We start from the raw sequence: 24512 nt of genomic DNA on the forward strand, positions 1-24512 counted from the left end.
ATAATTTTTTCAGAAGAGGCCCCCTGTTCTCCTTTTGCACTAGGCACCACAAATTATTAGCTAGCCCTGCTGGTAATTCTGTCTTTCTGTCATATAGTTCTGCTTAACAACACCATATGATAAAACCTAGACCTTAGAGAGTTTACTTGTATTGAAAATTTTAGTGTCTTTTAAAAGTACCGGTTCACAAGAGATCACTGAGGAAATCAAAAATACCTAGAAACAAATCACAATGAAAACACGAGGACCCAAAACTTATGGGATGCAGCAAAAGCAGTTCTAAGAGGGAAGTTTATAGCAATACAATCCTACCTCAAAAAACAAGAAACATCTCAAACGACCTAACCGTACACTTAAAGCAATTAGAGAAAGAAGAACAAAAAAAAAAAAACCCAAAGTTAGCAGAAGGAAAGAAATCATAAAGATCAGTTCAGAAATAAATGAAAAAGAAATGAAGGGAACGATAGCAAAGATCAATAAAACTAAAGGCTGGTTGTTTGAGAAGATAAACAAAATTGACAAACCATTAGCCAGACTCAAGAAATAAAGGGAGAGGACTCAAATCAATAGAATAGAAATGAAAAAGGAAAAGTAACAACTGACACTGCAGAAATACAAAAGATCATGAGAGATTACTACAGGCAACTATATGCCAATAAAATGGACAACCTGGAAGAAATGGACAAATTCTTGGAAAAGCACAACTTGCCAAGACTGAATCAGGAGGACAATATAAACAGACTGATCACAAGCACTGAAATTGAGACTGTGATTAAAAATCTTCCAACAAACAAAAGCCCAGGACCAGATGGCTTCACAGGCGAATTCTTTCAAACATTTAGAGAAGAGATAACATCAATCCTTCTCAAACTCTTCCAAAATATAGCAGAGGGAGGAACACTGAAACTCATTCTACGAGGCCACCATCACCCTGATATCAAAATCAGACAAAGATGTCACAAAGAAAGAAAACTACAGGCCAGTATCACTGATGAACACAGATGCAAAAATGCTCAACAGAATACTAGCAAACAGAATCCAACAGCACATTAAAAGGATCATACACCATGATCAAGTGGGGTTTATCCCAGGAATGCAAGGATTCTTCAGTATATGCAGATCAGTCAATGTGATAAACCATATTAACAAACCGAAGGAGAAAAACCATATGATCATCTCAGTAGATGCAGAAAAAGCTTTCGACAAAATTCAACACCCATTTATGATAAAAACCCTGCAGAAAGTAGGCATAGAAGGAACTTACCTCAACATAATAAAGGCCATATATGACAAACCCACAGCCAACATGGTTCTCAATGGTGAAAAACTGAAACCATTTCCTCTAAGACCAGGAACAAGACAAGGTTGTCCACTCTCAGCACTATTGTTCAACATAGTTTTGGAAGTTTTAGCCACAGCAATCAGAGAAGAAAAATAAATAAAAGGAATGCAAATCGGAAAAGAAGTAAAGCTGTCACTGTTTGCAGATGACATGATACTATGCATAGAGAATCCTAAAGATGCTACCAGAAAACTACTAGAGCTAATCAATGAATTCAGTAAAGTAGCAGGATACAAGATTAATGCACAGAAATCTCTGGCATTTCCTATACACTAGTGATGAAAAATCTGAAAGAAAAATCAAGAAAACACTCCCATTTACCACTGCAACAAAAAGAATAAAATATCTAGGAATAAACCTACCTAAGGAGACAGAAGACCTGTACGCAAAAAACTATAAGACACTGATGAAAGAAATTAAAGATGATACAAACAGATGGAGAGATATACCATATTCTTAGTTTGGAAGAATCAACATTGTGAAAATGACTATACTACCCAAAGCAATCTACAGATTCAGTGCAATCCCTGTCAAGCTACCAAAGGCATTTTTCACAGAACTAGAACAGAAAATTTTACAATTTGTATGGAAATGCAAAAGACCCCGAATAGCCAAAGCAATCTTGAGAAAGAAAAACAGAGCTGGAGGAATCAGGCTACCTGACTTCAGACTATACTACAAAGCTACAGTAATCAAGACAGTATGGTACTGGCACAAAAACAGAAAGATAGATCAATGGAACAGGATACAAAGCCCAGAGATAAACCCACGCACATATGGTCACTGTATCTGTGACAAAGGAGGCAAGAATATACAATGGAAAAAGGACAGCTTGTTCAATAAATGGTGCTGGGAAAACTGGACAGCTACATGTAAAAGAATGAAATTAGAACATTCCCTAACACCATACACAAAAATAAACTCAAGATGGATTAAAGGGGCTTCCCTGGTGGTGCAGTGGTTGAGAGTCCCCCTGCCGATGCAGGGGACACGGGTTCGTGCCCCAGTCCGGGAAGATCCCACATGCCACAGAGCGGCTAGGCCCATGAGCCATGGCCGCTGAGCGTGCGTGTCCGGAGCCTGTGCTCCGCAACGGGAGAGGCCACAACAGTGAGAGGCCCGCGTACCGCCAAAAAAAAAAAAAAAAGGATTAAATTTAAATGTAAGGCCAGACACTATAAAACTCTTAGAGGAAAAACATAGGCAGAGCACTCTATGACATAAATCACAGCAAGATCCTTTTTGACCCACCTCCTAGAGAAATGGAAATAAAAACAAAAATAAACAAATGGGACCTAATGAAACTTAAGAGCTTTTGCACAGCAAAGGAAACCATAAACAAGGCGAAAAGACCACCCTCAGAATGGAAGAAAATATTTGCAAATGAAGCAACTGACAAAGGATTCTTCTCCAAAATATACCAGCAGCTCATACAGCTCAATATCAAAAAACAAACAACGCAATCCAAAATGGGCAGAAGACCTAAATAGACATTTCTCCAAAAAAGATATACAGATTGTTAACAAACACATGAAAGGATGCTCAACATCACTAATCATTAGAGAAATGCAAATCAAAACTACAATGAAGTATCACCTCACACCAGTCAGAATGGCCATCATCAGAAAATATACAAACAGTAAATGCTGGAGAGGGTGTGGAGAAAAGGGAACCCTCTTGCACTGTTGGTGGGAATGTGAACTGATACAGCTACTATGGAGAACAGTTTGGAAGTTCCTTAAAAAACTAAAAATAGGGCTTCCCTGGTGGCACAGTGGTTGAGAGTCCGCCTGCCGATGCAGGGGACACGGGTTTGTGCCCTGGTTCTGGAAGATCCCACATGCAGCGGAGCGGCTAGGCCCATGAGTCATGGCCGGTGAGCCTGTGCATCTGGAGCCTGTGCTCCACAGTGGGTGAGGCCACGGCAGTGAGAGGCCCGTGTACCGCAAAAAAAAAAAAAAAACTATAAATAGAACTACCATATGACCCAGCAATCCTACTACTGGGCATATACCCGGAGAAACCCATAATTCAAAAAAGAGTCATGTACCACAATGTTCATTGCAGCTCTGTTTACAGTAGCCAGGACATGGAAGTAACCTAAGTGTCCATTGACAGATGAATGGATAAAGAAGATGTGGCACATATATACAGTGGAATATTACTCAGCCATAAAAAGAAACGAAAGTGAGTTATTTGTAGTGAGGTGGATGGACAGAGTGAAGCAAGGCAGAAAGAGAAAAATAAATACTGTATGCTAACACATATATATGGAATCTAAAAAAAAAATGATTCTGAAGAACCTAGGGGCAGGACAGGAATAAAGACGCAGACATAGAGAATGGACTTGAGGACACGGGGAGGGGGAAGGGTAAGCTGGAACAAAGTGAGAGAGTGGCATGTACTTACTTGTACTACCAAATGTAAAACAGATAGCTAGTGGGAAGCAGCCGCATAGCACAGGGAGATCAGCTTGGTGCTTTGTGACCACCTAGAGGGGTGGGATAGGGAGGGTGGGAGGGAGACGCAAGAGGGAGGAGATATGGGGATATATGTATGTGTATAGCTGATTCACTTTGTTATAAAGCAGAAACTAACACACCATCGTAAAGCAATTATACTCCAATAAAGATGTTAAAAAAAAAAAGGACTGGTTCATTATTACTGTATTGTTTATTTGTGGCAAACTGTTTTTTTTGGTTTTTTTGTGGTACACGGGCCTCTCACTGCAGTGGCCTCTCCCGTTGCGGAGCAACAGGCTCCGGACGCGCAGGCTCAGCGGCCATGGCTCACGGGCCCAGCCGCTCACACGGCATGTGGGATCTTCCCGGACCGGGGCGTGAACCCGCGTCCCCTGCATCGGCAGGCGGACTCCCAACCACTGCGCCACCAGGGAAGCCCAAGGACCGGTTCATTATTAACAATACTTGTAGAGCCCATCTTCCTTTCCCTTCATCTCCCCTTCCCATCACCTCCAGAGCAGTGCCACAGAGGTGTTGAGAGCAGCATGCTTGGCATCTGAAGAAATGTAGAGTAATAGTGAGTGCAGAGGTGTCACCAAGAGTAGTTGGGAGATTGGTTGTATTGAGCAAATAAGTTGTTTGATTTAGCAAGCAAATAAATATACTAAAGATAAGGAAGCCAGGTTTCTCACTGTCCAAAGGGATTTACAGACATTGAAGGGTAGAAAGCTGAAAAGAACACTGAGGCACTGGATTAGAATTGTAATTACCAGCATGATTTCACAGCTTTTTAAATTTGTATGTAGAAACGGTTATAATGTTTATATATTTGAATATATGAATATAAATATATATACACATATGTGTATACATACATAAATTTCTTAGTTGTGTACACTGAAAGGGTCTAGAGGCAATGATACCTCAATAGTAATGAGCACAATGAGTGCTCAGATCTTGGTTTCTAAATACCACCCTCCACTAAAAGGAATCAGCGATGCTTGGATAAGTGGCCAATTCTAGGACTGGGGCAGCAAACATATAAGATCAACGTGTAACATCATGTTGTTCCAGAAAGTAAAGAAATATTCAAAGAATGGTGGGAACATGTCAAAAGGACCCCAAAGCCAGCCTGAATGCATGCCCACTGACCAAATCTAATGTAAGCAACAAAATAAATACTGTTAATATCAGATTACAGCTCATTGAATAAAATAGAAATCTATGCATTTATAAATAAATGAACATTTATTTATAACATTTATTTATAACATTCTTCCTTAATATACAAGCTCAACTAATAAATGCAGAAGGGATGGTAGAAGTAGATAATCACCATTGATGTCTATTATAGGGACGGTGATACAGAAGGAGTCATCGGTGGATGCTAGACTGGTAGTTGGAGGCTTGGTGAGGAACAGGATATTGGCATGATGCAGTGTACTTGTTTCAGCTCTCATACTGTAACAAGTGTCCTTTCACAGTCCATTTAATAACATATTTTTCACATTTTTATGCTTTTTGTTGATTTTGCTGTTTAAAATAGCCCCCACATGTAGTGCCGAGGTGCTGTCTATCTAGTGTTCCTAAGTACAAGAAGGCTGTGATGTGTCTTACAAAGAAAATGAATGTGTTAGATAAGCTTCATTGCAGCATGAATTATAGTGCTATTGGCCACAAGTGCAATGTTACCGAATCAATTCTGTGTTAAATAAAGTGTTTTTAGCTGGAAACCCACATAAAGCAAGGTTACATGTTGATCAGTTGGAGAAAATGGACTAAAGGCTCACAGGAACCTAACCCTGCATTTTCCATAGGAGCAGTGCTTCACTGTTTGCTAATTCAGTGTTCATGGCACATTATAGGACTTCACTGCCATGAATAACAAGAATCAGATGTATCTCGTGTAATGGGTACTGCCGAAACCGATAAGTGTCGTTTCAGGGGGGCCCCAAGGAGCCCGGTCTTTTATGTCTCAGCACAGAAAGAATTCAGCGAGAGTCAAAGTGATAGATAAGCAGTGATTTATTAGAATAGAATAGGATGCTTGTGAGGCTTACAAGCGGCTGGGCAAGAAGGTGCTGCGCCCTGAGAACTTAGTGGGCTACAGTTTTGTAATCAAAGGAAAAGTGGGGAGGGTGAAAAGACCACCTTCTTCCTCATTCTTGAGTAGACGTCGTGCTTCCATCATCAGCTCCTCCTCCAGATTGGGCACGGGAGTTTTCTTGTCCCTACATGGTCAAGCCAGGACTGTCATGGCACTATGGAAAAATTATTTCAGGTCTTTCACTTTGAAATGTCACCTTTCCATAAAGTACTGTTTTTTATGTGTGCAGAGAGCATGTCCTAGGGATCATTAACTTACTGAGCTCACTGGGCAGGATGTAGGTCTCATGTCACCCTTGTTTTTATTGTTTTAGGGCTTGTCTCATGCATGGGTTTTGTTGCTAAGCAGGCCTGCTTGGCTTTGTGGTTAAGCAAACCTGCTTTCTTGAATGACCATTAACTTACAGGGGTCTCCCATACTTTTTTCTTTACTTACAATCCCCTAGTGGGATTAACTATTTAATTGCCTAATTTGTCCCTTTACTTTGTCCCTATCACTAACAGTGGTTGCCATTGGTTTTATCAGATTAATTTCACATGATGTATAACAGTGTTCAAAATTTTACTCTGTTGTGAAACTATACGTATGTATTTGTGAGTGATTTATAAAATATTTCAGGGTTAAAAGGGACATGTGGAAGACTAACTTTGACTTATATAATATGAAATAGTAAAATATTTAAAACAGTTGTTTGTGCATTTCTTGTTAAAATAAACTATACTTTTTAGTTGACTAGCCTTCTTTCGGTTTCATCTGCTTACTGATTTAAGATGAATTTGATTTTAAGAAATTATAGTTCCAAAGATAGAAAGTTTATTTTACTAGAAAGTATAAGTAAACCGTATCTATTAACTAATCACTCTAAAATATGTTTTTTATGTTGCTCTCACTTTGAACTCCTTGGTATGTCTTTCTCTTAAAGAATTTTGGCTTATCAGTGCTTTATAGTTGTTTCCAGAGCCTGATAGATTTATTGTGTATAGTTTCTAATGCTTATCAATTGGCTTTTGATACTTTTTTGAGTGATTGGGGAATATCTTATTAGAATCAAATAGATGAATTAGCTAATTTTATTTACTTAACATTTGGAGGGATAAGTGAAAAGAGAAGGAAAAGACTCAAGCTGATTCAAAAGCAAAAATGAGAAGAAAAGATAAATGACATATTCTCCAAGTCTTCTAATCAACCAAATATTAGACAAAAGAAATAGGGGATTTGTCTTTAAACTGGAGATGTGCTGAGCATATTCTTACTTTAGGGTTTTTTTTTAAACTGTCTTTAGATACTGATTTTTGTCTAGAAGGGATAGTGGGGGCTACTAAAATGAAACTCATAATTTCAACTTTTGCTTGACATTTCCTTGGTACTGGGCACTTTACACTATATTAATGCCAGGAAAAAAATTTTTATCTACTCTCATCTTTAGGCAAGTTCTTATTCTTCGAATGCAGAGTCACTTCTAATTTAGATTTTTAGGAAATGGGTAAAAATTTATTCTTTGAGACCAGTTGTCTAAGCCAGGCTTTTTCGCTTCCTGGTTACTTGTCATTCAGCAACTGTATGGGAAAGTGTTTGTAAGCTATAAATCAGTGTGTTAATAATAATTTTTATTTCTCCTCTGAAATTGGACTTTGTAAAAACTTTGTAAAAAACAGTTTTATTTCTTGTTTTGTTTAGTACAGATGTCTTTCTTCAGCCAAAAATCATTACTAATGGTTATTGGGCATTTGTTTTGTACTTTGTAATCTTATATAGTGTTTTCATCAGATGTTTCTTAGAAAAACCCTGAGTGATAGGTGAAAATCATAATTTCATAGATGGGAAAACTGGGAGGTAGAAAAGCGGTGAACCTTGCTTTTGGGTCAGAATATTCAACCTCTGCTTTCCTGGTCGGTTTTGAGGTGGGGAAGGGGTGGTTTTGTTCTTTTTGTTTTTTTAAATATCCCTGCCTTTTACTGCTGTAGAGAGTGACTTATATTTTACAACAGCTGATGTTTTTCTCCTACAGAGATATTCCAATGCCCTTAGTCAGCTCAGGAGTAGAGCATGGTAACTTGAGAGAGCTGGCATTTGCAAGAATGAAAGACCTTGGAATACAGGTAAGAGTCTGACCATAACTGTTGAGATCAAAGTAGTCTGAGACGCGAAAACCTGTGATACTATCACATTACAAACTTACAGGTTTGGTCAAAAAGCTTTCATGTATTGAAGCCATTCTTACTGTATAACACATTGAAATTGAAGCTAGTGGTTGCAAAGTCTGCATCCTATCCCCTACACCCCTCTGCTTTCTTTTAAAAGAGCGTAGGTTTGTCAATTTAATGGTTGTTTTTCCTGCCTTCTCAGATTGCCAACTATGTGTTCAACTCCTTTTTTAAAAAAACTTTTTTTTTTGTTTTGAAGTATTGGGTGTTCAATTCTTGACTAGTGGTTAGAGAAGAATACAACCGTTGAAGAAACAAGGCTTACATACTGAAATAATTAGCAATGTTATTGCCCAGATATACCAGTCTCCCTCGCCCTGCCCCACCCCCATGTCTATTCACTCACTCATTTATTTCACAAATATTTACTAAACACCTCCTTTCTGCTTTCCCTGAAAGAGCCCAGGAATCTGCAGTTTGACAGTCTGTAGATGATTCTGAAATCACGATAAGGTTTGAAACTCAGTGCCCTAGGAGCTATTTCTCAGAGCTGCTAAAGAGAAAAGGCCAGGAGGGTGTCTAGGCCTGAGCACTGATTCCTGGCCTCTGCCTTCAAAGATTCTCGTTCACTCCATCTGGGATGGAGCTGTGGGAGGTTCTCATGCACAGTGCAAACATGGACCCCACTTCGAAAGATGTCGTTGAGAGGACTGCATATCATGTTTGTGGACCTACCCAAAACATTTTGTCCTCTGTCAATATATTATGGAGAAAATTTTTCAGAAAGTTGTTTGTCCGTAGGAGAATTTGTGAACATTATGGCTTATTCTACCCTCCCCCCAAAAAAATTTCAGTTCTAGAAAAACAGCAAATGTATGTACAGTAATGAAAGCCCCAAACAAGAGCGTGTGCCTACTCAGCCTCCAAGTCCCTGCCTGTCCTTGTCGTCCAGCTCCTCCTCCTGAGAATACCACTGCCCAGTGACCCACCCGGCCTGCTCAGCCTGCTGACCTCATCAACCAGGCACTGTTTTTAACCCTGTACCCCTCTTAACCCGTGATAGCCTGTCGTAAGGTAAACTGGGATTGAGTCTGAAGACTGGAATGCAGTCACACCGAAAGACATCCAGTTCACATAGGCAGTGTCTTTACTAGAAAATAAGCACACACCAATCTCTGCCTTAAAAAGCATTCCCCTCCCCTCCAAAAAAAAAGAAAAAAGCATGCAAGTGTTCATTAAAAGTATGTAATATGGGTTCCCGGGGCATGGAAATAGCTTAGTTCTTTTAGAACTGAATAATGAGCTCTTACTTTTCTCATGGAATTCCATCCATATATATACTAAATATACTATTAGTAGTATAGCTGCATGACATCATCAGATTTCCTATGGCAGTCTTTTCTCACTGATGGAAAATGTTAGAATCCTGGAAATAATTTTTACAGTTCTATAGGGGAAAATATATCATAGGGCATATAATAGTTACTGTAATTATAAATGTCAGGCTGTGTAGCCTGCACACTGGGTTGTGGAATAGGAGCAAGAGTTACATCACATAGCTTGGCCGTGCAGACCAGGCACTGCTTCCGTATCATCCACAGGCAGCTTTGTGCTTCCCAGGGACACTAAAAGAGCCAATCTGTGACTGTGGTTCAGATTGTATAATAAATAGCTCAAGGTTCTTTCTTTCCATTCTTCTTCCTTCCCTTCCTTCCTCCCTCGCATCCTTTCTTCCACAGAGCCCTTCTCTGCAAAAAACAGCAGTCTTAGCTTCCCTCTTTCTGACATTCCTAAAATGATACAAATATGGTGATGCTAAAAATGTTAACTGCCATAAAATGGTGAAGGTTTTAAAAAATTAGGAATTGGGTTTTTTCTTTTTTTTTTTTTTGCGGTATGTGGGCCTCTCACTGCTGTGGCCTCTCCCGTTGCGGAGCACAGGCTCTGGACGCGCAGGCCCAGCAGCCGTGGCTCACGGGCCCAGGCGCTCCGCAGCATGTGGGATCTTCCCGGACCGGGGCACGAACCTGTGTCCCCTGCATTGGCAGGCGGACTCGCAGCCACTGCGCCACCAGGGAAGCCCAGGAATTCAGTTTTTACTCTTCGGTAGACATAGTTTTGGGTTGCACTTTCAGATACAGTTATATCCTCTGGATTTTCAGATTTTAGAATGTATGTTCTTTACTTTCAATATTGTATATTGATCTCCTTTGGATTCTAAACTTATTTTAAAAGCAATACTGTACCAACTTCATGTATTTCTAGGTTGTTTTTCCCTATCCTCAGGTTTATTAAAGATGGCTTCATTTTTAATTCATTTCTTTTACCTCAATGTAAATTATGTCCAAACTTAATTTTGAGCCCAGGATTTGGTGGAGAAGTTTCAATAAAAATTGAATTAGTTACCAGTTTTATATTTGCCCCCCCTTCCCACTTTTTTTTCTTTCTTTTTTTTCTTTCTTTCTTTTCTTTTTTTTTGGCAGTGTCGAGACGTGAGAACCAGAGAGGTTGGAATCCAAGAAATTCATCACAAAGTGCGTCCATACCAGGTTAGTTTCTTCATTTTATAGAGAGATTGGGTCCTGTTCATTAATCTTTGTCAAGCCTGGGCCTACACCTACTTACCAGTAGGACCAAACCCTAGAAGTTAATGAGTAAACTAAGAGCAAAGAGTAATTCAGAATGAAGTCAAGCCAGGAAAGCCAGATATGAGGGTGGCTCAACTCTAGAAGAGCCAGGTTAGGAAAACCAAGTTAGAACTTCACTGTAGATCAGCACTGTCCAGTAGAACTTTCCGTAGTGTTGGAAATGTTCTATAATCTGTGCCATCTAATAGGATATCAGCTACCAGTCACATGGGACTTGAAATGTGGCTAGTGCAAAGAAGAACTTAGTTTTTAATTTTATTTAATTTCAAGTAATTCCAATGTAAATAGCCAAATGTGACTAGTGGCTACCTTTAGGTAAAGCTGAGTGTCATGTGCTTATCTCTGTGTGCAACTGTTAAATTATTGCCTGTTGATGGTAATCAAGCGAATAGATCAGCCATATCAACAGGGGTTCCACACAACGTGTTTGTGATGAATTAACTTCTCTCCTAGAATGACATCGTGTTAGCCATTTGCCAGATTTTCTGTGGGGGTTAGCTGTCGTGTAGGAGCCCATTTGAGAAAGGCTAGAGTAGATCTGCATCGATATTCCTGTTCTCAAAGTGAATTGTTTATTTGATTGACGTTTTTCACATTTTGGATCTTTTGAGGAAAAAAGTAGACCCAAGCATAGTTAGTCATTCTGTCAAATTCTTGTGCAATCCAGTATCCAGCAAACATTAAGTTGAGGAGGAATATCAGTATTAGTCTGTTTATTCACCTCGCTGTGGGTCCAGTCTGCCCATTTTCAGTGTATCTGGGTGTGACCATGCCCACATATGTAGCTTTCTCTGCATGCATATTGATTATATTTACGCAAAGTACGAGGGACACTTGAGCAGGAAGCAAGAGTCAAAAGCCCATGTAGACTGCTAACACAAAAGCTTCCCCAAAAGCACCTCTCCGGTGATTGGATTTTCTTTAACGTGTTAATCTCATAACTAGGCATACTATTTTAAAGGTCCTGTGGGATACTTTTTTAAAAAATTCCATCAAGGAATAAGTAACCAATAACACATTTTTTCCCCTAAAAGCAGGTTTTAGTGGAGGAGGTAAGGACTAGAAAAGAAAACCATTGAGTACCTGACAGTTCTGGGGCCTCAGGGTGCTCCCAAGAGCTGCACACGTGACATAATGTATAATTTTACCTTAGAGACTCTTCACGGAGGATCAGATTTAAATACATGGAAGCATTTACTGAGCCAAACTGTAAGAATCACAAGGTTAATGAGGTTCAGATATTTATGAAATTGTAAAACTGGTTTCCTTTTTTATAGTCCACGAACAAGTCATGAACTCTCGTTTAATCAGTGCTATTGAGAGGAGACAAGTAAAAAGAAACATAATTTGTGGTTATTTACTCTTTATCCCTAGTCGTGGATATTAGTCTAAATAAACATATATAATAATAGAAACGTACTTTGTTCTCTAGTTTAAAAAAAAAAGTTCTTGCGTGGCTTTTTATGAAACAGGTTGAATTGGTAAGAAGAGATTATGTTGCAAATGGTGGCTGGGAGACATTCTTATCCTATGAAGACCCCGATCAAGACATTTTGATTGGCCTCCTGAGATTACGGAAGTGCTCAGAGGAGACATTCCGTTTCGAATTGGTCGGCGGGGTGTCCATAGTCCGAGAGCTGCATGTGTATGGAAGTGTCGTCCCCGTCAGCAGTCGGGATCCCACTAAATTTCAGCATCAGGTATCCTGTATTCCATTTCTGTTTGACTGTGATTAAGAAATTGCTCAAAGGAGGAAAAGAGAAAAAGAATGGGGCAAGGGTGGGAGCAGAGGAAAAGGAGAGGGGAAATTCGGGAAGTGTAGAAACAGGAACCAGTATAATACTACAGTTGTTCAGAGATGTTTTCTCTTTAAATTGTTCCCCTTTGGGTGTGAGGGAGGGGGAGGGAGAGACAAATTGAGACTCAGTCAAGTGGAATATAATAATAGACTGAACCGTATGAAATTGCTATTTTTGAAAGTCAGTAATGGTCTAATACTGGCAATTTCGTATGATTCAACTATTTTGGGATCGAAGGAGATGATAATTTGAAAGAAAGCACTTATGAAATGTTAAAGCACTTCGTAAAGACAAGCAAGCTATGTGATATATGTAGTGGAACACTATTCCACTCCCCCAAACAACCTAAATAAATAACTCACTTTTTTAAATTTCAGGAGAATAGGTTAAAACTGCTAATGGTGGATGTAGCATAAACCCCCATATTGGTGATTTAAGAATATTGCCTGGTTTCAAAAAGCTTTTAGAAACTGAAGGGGTGACTAATAATACAAGGGTAGATGCCCCAGACTTTCATCACCTGGAGATTGCCTAGAACTTGTTTAAAAAGAGACAAGTCGAGAGGCAATTACCCCCTTGCTTGTGACTAGATTAGTCACCCACAGAATACCTTTTGATGGCTTTTGTTGCAGAGTTATTCCTAGTCTGCTACAGTGTGCTTCTGGTATAATTGAATAGTGAAACTTTTCCTTACCCCCGTAAATGGTTTTTTGTCACTCTTATCTTAAAAGAGTTTAGCAGCTACAAAATATTACCCTTCTTGTTTTATGGACCCCTCTTAATGACTTCTTCCCTTCTTAATTCCCTAACCCCTCCATTGCCTCTTACAGGGATTTGGCATGCTACTGATGGAGGAAGCAGAAAGAATAGCTAGAGAAGAACATGGATCTGGGAAAATAGCTGTTATATCAGGTAACTGGGGGAGGGCAAAGTTCATGATTCGTTCACACCTTTAACTTGGTACCACAATGAAAAGTACCTCAGGCCTCTCTTTTCCCCATATATGATTATTATGTTCAAAATTGGGCAGAGCCAAATAGGGAAAGGCTGGTGCTCAAGCACAAAGAAAATTCCTGTAAGCAGTTTGGCGGAATAGAGCTTGCAGAAGCTCTCCATCTCTTGAGTGGCCAGGCCAGTAATCCATATCCTGTCTTCCTCGTGGTCTGTCACACTGGTCTCTTGTGCTTTGTGCCCAGTTACTCTGTCTGGGAAAAATGAAATTTGATGATATGGATCTAAGAAAATCATAAGTCAGTGTGGGGATTTGTCAGTATCATTCTGGAAATTAAAACAGAACCTAGCTGCCAGTACAAGATGTTGAAAGGCAGAGTTCCTTGCTCCTTAAAAATTGTTTTCAGTGACTTTGTTCCTGGGGAACAGATTTCCCCTGTTTGGAAGCTTTCCCCTTACCGTGCCTAGGACATCAGGTAAGTGGAGAAGTGGGCATGTAAAGGAAGGCCTGCTGTAAGTGGAGCAAGAAATAACACATATGCACCCTTTCACTCATATCCTCACAGACTTTGCTATTCTCAATAAGAAGCTAACATGGTGAAAGCCATGATCAAGATTCAGGTTATTTTCCCTCCAGCATTTGTTTTCCCATTAGACTATGGCATTATTAAATGAAAGTTGAAATGACACTTTTTTTAAAAAAATCAGTAAGTTGTTGCCAATCAATAGATCAGTACCTTTGCCCAGATTTCAATGATTCCAAATACGGAAATGTAATGACCCAGGCTCACTTAATCGATTATTCAGTCTGGCTATGGTTTTTGGCATTATCCAGACAGATAATAAGCATTTTTTAACATGGCTAGCTCTATGTTTCTGTGTTATCTTTAGTATTTTTTATTGAAGTACAGTTGATTTACAGTGTTGTACTAATTTCTGCTGTACAGCAAAGTGACTCAGTTATACACATATATACATTCTTTTTTATACTCTTTTCCATTATGGTTTACTCCAGGAGACTGGATATAGTTACCTGTGATATACAGTAGGACCTTGTTGTTTATCCATTCTGAATGTAACAGTTTGTATCTACTAACCCCAAACTCCCAGTCCATCCCTCTCCCTCCCGCTCCCCCTCCCCCCTTGGCAACCACAAGTCTGTTCTCTGTTTTTTCTGTGTTATCTTTAATCCCACTAAAGAAGTAGGAACTAAATGAGGTTCACCAAATTGGTGCCAATATTTGTAATAAAAAATATGTTTACTTCTCATTTGTTTAGCCTGTGGTTGTCCAGAAGTCAGCCTTTCCTGGTACCAGGAAAGAGCCAGACCAACTCAGAGCTCTTTGTACATGTGCACCCGTGGATTACCCGAAATTTCAGTGGCCTCTTTTGCCAACGCACTGTCAGTGTTTTCAGTACAGTACTTCCCAAGCGTTAATGTGCTTGTGAATCATCTGGAGATCTTGTTAAAATGCAGATTCTGACTCATTAGGTCTGGGGTGGGGCCTGAAAGCCTAGATTTCTAACCAGCACCCAGTGATAACCTATACTGATTATCTTCAGACCATACTTTGAGTAGCAAGGGTTTTAGTATTCTCTTCCAAATGTAGTATTCTCTTTCAGATCACTAAGGTAAAGATATTCTCTGTGACCCTGGCAGTGCCTGCATTCCCAAAGTCTGATATGCAATCAAGTGATTTTCTGGTATCTGTGGGAACTTGATCAGTTTTAAAACTGAAGGGCATCTGTATTCTTTTTTTTTCTTAATTTTTTTTTTTTTTTTTGGCTGTGTTGGTTCTTCGTTGCTGCACGTGGGCTTTCTCTAGTTGCGGTGAGAGGGGCTACTCTGTTGCAGTGTGCGGGCTTCTCACTGCGGTGGCTTCTTTTGTTGCAGAGCATGGGTTCTAGGCGCAAGGGCTTCAGTAGTTGTGGCGCATGGGCTCAGTAGTTGTGGCTCATGGGCTCTAGAGCACAGGCTCAGTAGTTGTGGTGCATGGGCTTAGTTGCTCTGTGGCATGTGGGATCTTCCCCAACCAAGGCTCGAACCCACGTCCCCTGCATTGGCAGGCGGATTCTTAACCACGGCGCCACCAGGGAAGTCCCAGGGCATCTGTATTCTTTCACTTCTCCATTATATTTAATTTGCCTTCATGATATCTATCTCTTTTTAGAAATGTTACATGCAGAGAGGGGCCTCTGACTTGCCTGAGGTCACATTCAGTTGCCTGTAAGAGCCTCAGTTTCTGCTTTTTGAGCAGTGTCTTTCTAAGTGGAAATCAGCGTCTGTCCTCTTTCTAGCCTTTTGTTATACTCTAAATAATAGCTCAATTTCAGATCATCTGCTTGTAGAACTTTTAAAATAACAAGAAGAGACTTGCTAAAAATAACAGGGAAGAACCTTTCTGCTTATTAGTTGTCACAGTAAGACTTCTTGGTTTCTGTACAGGGGTTTCTCTTAGCCAGAGGGTTTCTACAGAAGCAGCCCTGGAATGCATTCTTGGCGCTCAAGGGAGTTCTGTGTTACTTCCTGTCTCTCTGGTCTGTGAGCTTCCCCACCACTGCTCTGTGCTGGGGAAACCAGCTAGGACCTTGACTTGCTGTTTGACTGACGACCTGATCACTCTTCAAATGAAAACACCAAGAACATTTACTCTGTGTGATGCATTTTATTTCTCTAATTTAGTAATATATTACTGTTCTATTTAAGTTTCTGAATCAGACATCTGAGGTGTCCATTATTCAGAACTTCAAGGAAGGCAGATTTAAAGTGTTTTTTTAATCATAATGTGTTCTTTGGTTGTTTTTTTTCTTCCATATTTGTTCAGTTGACTTTGGTCTTTCTGATTTAAGTACAGTGCTGTGTGTGTGTGTGTTTAATTGGTTTTTGTAAAAAGTGAATTATTCTCCATAGGTTGATCCTTAGAATGCAAATCTCCTTGTGATAGTACTGGTGCTTGTGTGCTGCATTTATTCACAAGACTTCATTAGATGTGGTGTGTAAGAAGAGACACTTGGACGGGGGTGTTAGGATTCTATTCCTGCATTGACAGTAGCTCTCCTTGTGATCTTGAATAATGTTGCTTGATCTCCATGGACCTTTATTTCTGTACTAAAAATAAGTGGGTTAGGTTATCTTTTACAGTTCTAACAGTCTAGAATTCTGCCCCTTAATATCTTCATTTCTTTTAGTTCTCAACAAGACCAACTATGTTGTACTGATTACATATGAAGTAGATTCTTTTCTAAAACCATATTAAGAGACCCTTTAATTTCATTAGTAATTGATCTCAGTCTCATTTAGTTTGGGGTATTTGATGATAAAGTCTCCCGTAGGTAGCTAATCCTAGCCATGATTTGTGGAGGCATGTCCATTTCTGTCCCAAGTAGTGATATTTTATGACCTGTGTCCTACTTTTTTTCCCCTGACCTTGTCCTTTATTTGTAAATCCATCTTTGTTCTGGTCTGTAGGCTTTTGCATAACTCATACACGGTGGTGGTCTAGGTATTCTGTCCTGGCATAACTAGTAGCTTGAGTAAAGGGAGAGACAGATCATTTATCATTCTGGTTTCTGTGACTGTAAGAGGAATGCATTTATGTAGAATTTTTTTTTTAATTACATCCTGATTCATTGTGACTTCCCTTCATCTTGCCAGCAGATTTTCTCTGTTTTCTTGGATTTATAACCTTTGATTCTGCCTCTAGACAATATTATTAACTACACAGTAGATGTGATTTGAATAGTCAGAAAGACTCCATATAGTCTGTTTTTCCATATTAAAAACCAAATTGTTTTTATCTGTTACCTCAAGATATTTTGTTAATAAAAGGTACATACTGTATATTTTATAGCTGATTTATCTTTTTTAAAAGACTAACTTTATAGCTACATGAGAAAACTGAAAACTTGTTTATCAGAGTCCAATGAAGCACTTTCTCAGAGTGACTTTTAAGTTTATTCATTCTGCTTAAGTATATAAAATTGTCTTAGTAAGTAAACTGTGTGTTTTAAAATTAACCATCAACTCTAAATGTGAAAATTAAACAAAGCAAAAATGAAATGGCTAACTTCATCAACATCAAAACACTACGTGTATTGAGTATCTCCTGTGTGTGGGGAACATGGACTGAGAGGGCAGAGAGAGGAAGGAGGAGATGCCACCCTGCCTTTGAGGGATGTTGATGGGGCCAGAGCAGCTCGCTCAGTCTTCACCCTGCAGATTGTCCTTAACTGCAGAGCAAGACAAATTTTTCCCTACTTAGACTATTTCTCAACTCAGGATTAGTTGCTTCAGCGTAAGAAAATCATCTTTTCCTACATATAAAAATGGGTAAATCAGTAGTATGAGAACAACCAGCTTATAATGTGTAGGCAGGAAGTAACAGTTAATTGCTGCTAAATATCTAAGCAGTTAATTAATCTAAGCAGTTAATTAAGTTAATTAATACTTAAGTCCAAGTACTTTAGTATCTTTCATCAACTTAGTCATGTAGCTTCGATCAGCACACATCTGTTTAAGATTAACAAATCGTATCTCCTTAAAAGCCATGATGTTTATCTACTTGGATGATCAGCATTCTTTCCTTTAAAAACGTTAAGATGGAGCAGTTTTTTCCTTCCCTCTCATATGGTGTAAAGTGCAAAGATTACACTGTAGAACTTAACCATAACATTTGAAATGCCATCACTAATAATCACCATGGAAACTGGAGATCTCTGATGTCACACTGCCCGTGTGATTTCTCAAAGGGCAAATATAACTGTTGATAGCCACTATTTAAAGAGCCACTTAATACCTCCAACAAAATGATTTTTTTTCCTTTAGGCAATTTTGGCTAGGCATCAGATCCAATCATGTTCCTGTTTCTGTTTGCCAAGCTAATTGCTGTGCATCAAGATGAACAGCTATTCCCCAAGCTCTCCCTACTACCTTCGTCATAAGCGGTATCCTATTTGTGTTCTTTCAAGTAGAAAATTAACATGGCCATTGGCCAAGAATTGTACCAGGCTGACGGATCAAACGATGATGAGAAACGAGGAAAATGTCTGAGTGTTTGATGACAGAAATCACTGAAGTCAGAGGCTGATAGCCATTTTGTTTAAACCTTTTAAAAAGGCAGAGAAGAGGGGAGAAGAGCTTAAATACAGGATGAGCAAACGAGTCACCGTGGGATGACATCGTTCTAGATCATGATGCTCAGAGTTCTATGACTCTAAAGCCACATGTACAATCCCCACTAGTGAAAAAAATCAATGTGCCTGAGACTTATAGCATCCGATATGGCTTCCTGGGACTGAAATTAATGGTCTTGTGCCCCAGAGCCACTGATTAATCAAATGATATGTGGGCAGAAAGTAACAGTCGTTTTGTTTCAATGAACTACCAATGACTGAGATTACTTACTGGGCCCCAGAAACTTGGCCTGTATTCCAGGCTGTGACACATCTCCCTCCTTTTGAGGTGAAGGTAGTTTTATTCTTTGCATTATAATCTAATTGGAAAAAAAAAAAAGGGTACATTTGTAACTAGATCTGTCTGGTAATGGACTTGTAATCATTACCAAAATGCCTAGAAAAGCTTTCCTTATTTTGGCTTACCTATTTGCTAATGGACACAGGAAGCCTGCCAAATGCAAACCGGTTTGTGCCGCATGTGTTAATATAGGACTTCTCAGAAAGGAAGGGAAAAGGCTGTTTGCTCTTTTATAGCTTCTGTTTCATGCCTTTACATAATTTATCTTTTCATAAATTATCCCCTAACTATTCCCTCGTTAAATGCACATTATTAGGGCTCTGTATATTCCTCTGTTTCTTTCATTTTGATATTCTAACTGTGATCATACATATTTCATTTTTGGTGCATGTTCCAGTGGGATTTTGTCGTGGTGGTGGTGAATATCTTTCTTTTCAAGAACAATAGGTACAACATAAAATATTGCTTTACAACAAGAACTTTATTAATTTCATCGTCTTTATTAATCAGACTAGCACTGATGACATAGAATACTACTTAGCTTGGTATCAGATTAGCTAAATGTGTGCTAAGTGGTGTCTGTATTGCTGTGGAGGCATTGATGCATAGCTCACTTCAGGACTCTTTATTCCCTGACTTGATGTTTATTCATTTATAGATGAATCAGGTACCAGTTATATAGTACATTGCATATCAAGTGCATTGGACCCATCTCTCACTTGGCATCACATGACTATATTAATTAATGCATGTTTTTCAAATATTCCCAAATAGGCCATTAGTCAGTTTCCACTGTTTGGATCTTGTGGGCAAGTGAATTTTTGGTGACGTTTCCTAGGCAGAAGCTAGTGATACCAGTAGATGTGCTGGCATTGGAGGAACAGGATTTGCATTTGGCACGTCCTTCCCACATCCATGCTGTCAAGTCTTCCTGTGTCTCCGAAACGTGCAGGTTAAAGTCTCGGAGGATGGCCTTGCTAATTTGGCTGACACACCTGCGTTTGTAGACTTTTTCCTCCCATTCCTGTTCCCTTTTGTTTATGGGTATTGGGAATGATAGCTGTATACTTCTGCTTGGGTAGAGGAATAGAGTTATGTGGTTCCTAATAATATGCCCGAGAGGTCTGGGAGCTTTAATATAAAGGACCGTCTTTATTGTAAAGTTACATGCTTCACAGGCTTTTTTCTGAGCAAGGACTCCTTTTCCAAAGTGGTCTAGCCTGCACTGCTCACCATCTGCTGTCTATCACAAAGGCTCTTTTATAGTTTGTTGCAGTGTTAACTCCTTACCAGTGTAACATTCATGTGATTAGTACTGTGCTTTTCTCTAAATGTTTGACATTGCTATAACCCATTCAATTTGATAAAGCTTTTCTCTTTTAGATCTGTTAGAGGCAGGGCTTTGGCAGATTCTTCCCATTTGGGTGAGCAGGTAACTAAATAATGCTGGAAAATACTGATGCTCCCGTTTTTTAGCAACAACCAAGATACTGATATTATAGAGCCTTTTTAGTTGGGCATTTCTAATTCCAGCAAGACATACACAGGGGATTTCTTTGGTCAGTCTGGCTTAAACTGCTGACTCTAACCAACGGCTCACATTTTCAAGACATTAAGTGGTGGATTTAGGTTTTAGATTGTAGCCACAGGGTAACGTTTCCTTACGCACCTCATCCTGTGCCTCCCAATGCATCCAGTTGTTCAGTTTGCCCACCATTTGTGAATGAATCACTGATGTCTAGTGTACCAGTCAGAAGCCCCAGATCTATACCCTGTGTGGTCTGTTACCTCTTACTGCAAATCCTACTAACTAGTGGTTGTCTGGGTTATTTATTGTGGTGGAACACACCACCCCAAAATTTAGTGGCTTCAGACAACCATTTTATTTGCTCAGTGATTCTCTAGGTCAGACATTCAGCAGGGCATGGAGAAGATGGCTTATCTCTGTTCCATGATGTCTAGTGCCTCGGCTGGAGTGGCTTGAATGGCTGGCAGCTGCTGGGGTGGCTTACCTAGAGTCTGTCTTCTAGCTGGTAGCGGATGCTGGCTGAGACTGTCCACATGAGCACCTTGCTGCTTCTCCACATGCCTTGAACTGCTCCTAGCATGAAGGCTGGCCTCTAAGAGGAGGGAGGAAAGGCCTCGGTTTAGAAGTTGCAGAACATCTTATATGCATCATTTATCGCTGTGTAATAAAAAAGCCACAAGACGTAGTGGCTGAAAACAACAAGCCGTTATCTCATGGTCCCTGTAGGTAAGGAATCCAGAAGGGACCTAGCTGGGTGCCTCTGGCTCAGAGCATCTCATAAAGCTGCATGTACAGTGTCAGCCGGGACTGTAATCATTTCAAGATTCAATTGGGATGGAAGGGTCACTTCCAAGTTCACTGTATGGTTTTTGGCAGGCTTCAGTTTCTCACGGGCCGTTGGTCTCAGGGCCACCGTTCCTCCCCATGCCATGTGGGCCTCTCCGTGGGGCTGCTCATCACGTGGCAGCCTGCTTCCCCCAGCAGAGTGATCACAGAGACAGAGTCCCTTTGACATGGAAGCCTAGTCTTCATAGCCTGGTCTCAGAAGAGAGCCGACAAGTCTAACGCCACCTTCAAGGGAAAGGGAGTACACATGACTGTGAATACCGGGAGACAGTGAACTTCGAGGGTCATTTTAGAGACTGCCTGCTACGATGTGACTTCTGCCCCATTTTTTGGGGTTAAGGAAGTCATTGGGCCAGCCCAGATTTAAAGGGAAAGGAAAAAATCCCACTTCTCAAAGAGAGAGGCTCTGGTAGTGACCATCTTTGGATACTAAGTGAGCGAATACACTTTCATTAACTTGTGATTAATAGGCATCCAGCCCCTTTCTACAGGAAACTTCAGGTAGCCTTCTCCCAGGATGGACTGTCTTTGGGCATACCTAGCATTAGGGGTTCTTGTCCCCGTCCTGATGTCAGTATTTTCATGCAGCCATCATGCAGCACAGGCACACCTAACACTGTCTTAAGCGGAGTTTGGCAGGCCGCACAAGAAGCACCTGCATCTGACCTATGTCTGCCCTCTCTTCCATGAGGACATTCCTCTGTTTCCCCTTACAGGCCTGTCTAAATGTCTCACGCTTTAGGTCTAAGATGTTGCCCATTTATGTCTTCCTTCTAGGCTATGGAATATAGAAGAGCATCTTAGGCAAGGGTACATGCTTTCCCTAGGGAGATCTGACCCTAATCGACGGACGTTCCTTCCTCTCCATAAATACCGAAGATAGTTAATGCACCTTAAAGACTTTTCCCCCCCATTTGGGGAAGCAGTAAATTGTATATAACATAAAATTTGCCATTACAACCATTTTTAAGTACACAGTTCAGTGACATTAGTTACATTCACAATGTTGTGCAACCATCACCACTATTTCCAAAACATTTTCATCACCCCAGACAGAAACTCTGTACTCACTAAGCAGTAATTCCCAATTTCACCATCTCCCAAGCCCCTGGTAACTTCTTTTTTTTTTTTTAACATCTTTATTGGGGTATAATTGCTTTACAGTGGTGTGTTAGTTTCTGCTTTATAACAAAGTGAATCAGTTATACATATATATATGTTCCCATATCTCTTCCCTCTTGCGTCTCCCTCCCTCCCACCCTCCCTATCCCACCCCTCCAGGCGGTCACAAAGCACCGAGCCTATATCCCTGTGCCATGCGGCTGCTTCCCACTAGCTATCTACCTTACGTTTGTTAGTGTATATATGTCCATGCCTCTCTCTCGCTTTATTACAGCTTACCCTTCCCCCTCCCCATATCCTCAAGTCCATTTTCTAGTAGGTCTGTGTCTTTATTCCTGTCTTACCCCTAGGTTCTTCATGACATTTTTTTTCTTAAATTCCATATATATGTGTTAGCATACGGTATTTGTCTTTTTCTTTCTGACTTACTTCACTCTGTATGACAGACTCTAGGTCTATCCACCTCATTACAAATAGCTCAATTTCATTTCTTTTTATGGCTGAGTAATATTCCATTGTGTATATGTGCCACATCTTCTTTATCCATTCATCCGATGATGGGAGAAAATATTTGCAAATGAAGCAACTGACAAAGGATTAATCTCCAAAATTTACAAGCAGCTCATGCAGCTCAATAACAAAAAAACAAACAACCCAATCCAAAAATGGGCAGAAGACCTAAATAGGCATTTCTCCAAAGAAGATATACAGATTGCCAACAAACACATGAAAGAATGCTCAACATCATTAATCATTAGAGAAATGCAAATCAAAACTACAATGAGATATCATCTCACACCAGTCAGAATGGCCATCATCAAAAAATCTAGAAACAATAAATGCTGGAGAGGGTGTGGAGAAAAGGGAACCCTCTTGCACTGTTGGTGGGAATGTGAATTGGTTCAGCCACTATGGAGAACAGTATGGAGGTTCCTTAAAAAACTACAAATAAAACTATCATATGACCCAGCAATCCCACTACTGGGCATATACCCTGAGAAAACCGAAATTCAAAAAGAGTCATGTACCACAATGTTCATTGCAGCTTTATTTACAATAGCCCGGAGATGGAAACAACCTCAGTGCCCTGGTAATTTCTAATCTACTTTCTGACTCTGTGAAATGGAATCATACAATATGTGTCCTTTTGTGTCTGGCTTATTTCACTTAGCATAATGTCTTGAAGGCTCATCCATGCTTTACACACACACACTCTCTCTCTCTCTCTCTCTCTCTCGTTGTTTCCATCGTTTGACTATTGTGAGTAATGTTGCTATCACGTTGGTATACAAATATCTATTTGAGTCTCTGCTTTCAGTTCCTTTGTGTCTGTACCCAGAAGTGGAGTTGCTGGATCAGTGGTCATTCCATTTAACTTTTTGAGGAGTCACCAAATTATTCTCTACAGCTGCTGCATCATTTTACTTTCCCATCAACAGTGCACAAGGGGTGCAATTTCTCCACATCCTTGCCTGCACTTGTTATTTTCCGTTTTTTTTTTTTTTTTTCTTATTTTATAGCCATCCTAATGATATGAAGTGATGTTTTATTGGGGTTTCGGCTTACATTTCCTTGATGACTAAAATGATGTTGAACATCTTTTTGTGTGCTTGTCATTTGTGCCTTTTAAAAAATGTCTATTCAAGTCCTTTGCTCATTTTTTAATTGGGTTTTTTGTCTTTTTGTTGTTGAGTTGTAGGAATTTTTAATATCCTCTGGCTACAAGACTCTTAAATATTTTCTCCCATATATTTTCATAAAGATAGTGGTCTGTAATTTTCTTTGTAGTGTCTTTGTCTGGCTTTGGTATCAAGGTATTGCTAGCCTCATAGGATGAGTTAGGAAGTGTCCCTCTTCAGTTTTTTGGATGTGTTTGAGAAGGATTGTGGTGTTAATTCTCTAAACATTTGGTAGAAATCACCAGTAAATCCATCTGGTCCTGAGTTTTACTTTGATGGGAGGTTTTTGATTATTGAATCAATCTTTTTACTTGTTACAGGACTATATAGACTTCCTGTTTCTTCTTGAGTCAGTTTTCATAGTTTATGTTTCTAGGAATTTGTCCATTTCAACTAGGTTATCCGATGTGT

General features: G+C 39.8%; 1 protein-coding gene across 2 annotated transcripts in view; it reads left to right on the forward strand.

Annotated features, from left to right (window-relative positions):
* ELP3 (elongator acetyltransferase complex subunit 3) overlaps positions 1-24512 on the forward strand; it is a 113633-nt gene that overhangs the window by 70377 nt on the left and 18744 nt on the right. For both annotated transcript variants that reach the window (XM_027088083.1, XM_027088081.1), the window contains exons 11-14: positions 7920-8010; positions 10539-10604; positions 12176-12403; positions 13333-13414. In XM_027088083.1, coding sequence (XP_026943884.1) covers positions 7920-8010; positions 10539-10604; positions 12176-12403; positions 13333-13414 — 467 coding nt within the window. The remainder of the gene's footprint in view (positions 1-7919; positions 8011-10538; positions 10605-12175; positions 12404-13332; positions 13415-24512) is intronic.

The sequence above is a fragment of the Aethalodelphis obliquidens genome, unplaced genomic scaffold, assembly GCF_003676395.1.
Source record: "Aethalodelphis obliquidens isolate GAN/ISIS:26980383/991018 unplaced genomic scaffold, ASM367639v1 scaffold61, whole genome shotgun sequence".
In the NCBI taxonomy this organism is placed as follows: domain Eukaryota; kingdom Metazoa; phylum Chordata; class Mammalia; order Artiodactyla; family Delphinidae; genus Aethalodelphis; species Aethalodelphis obliquidens.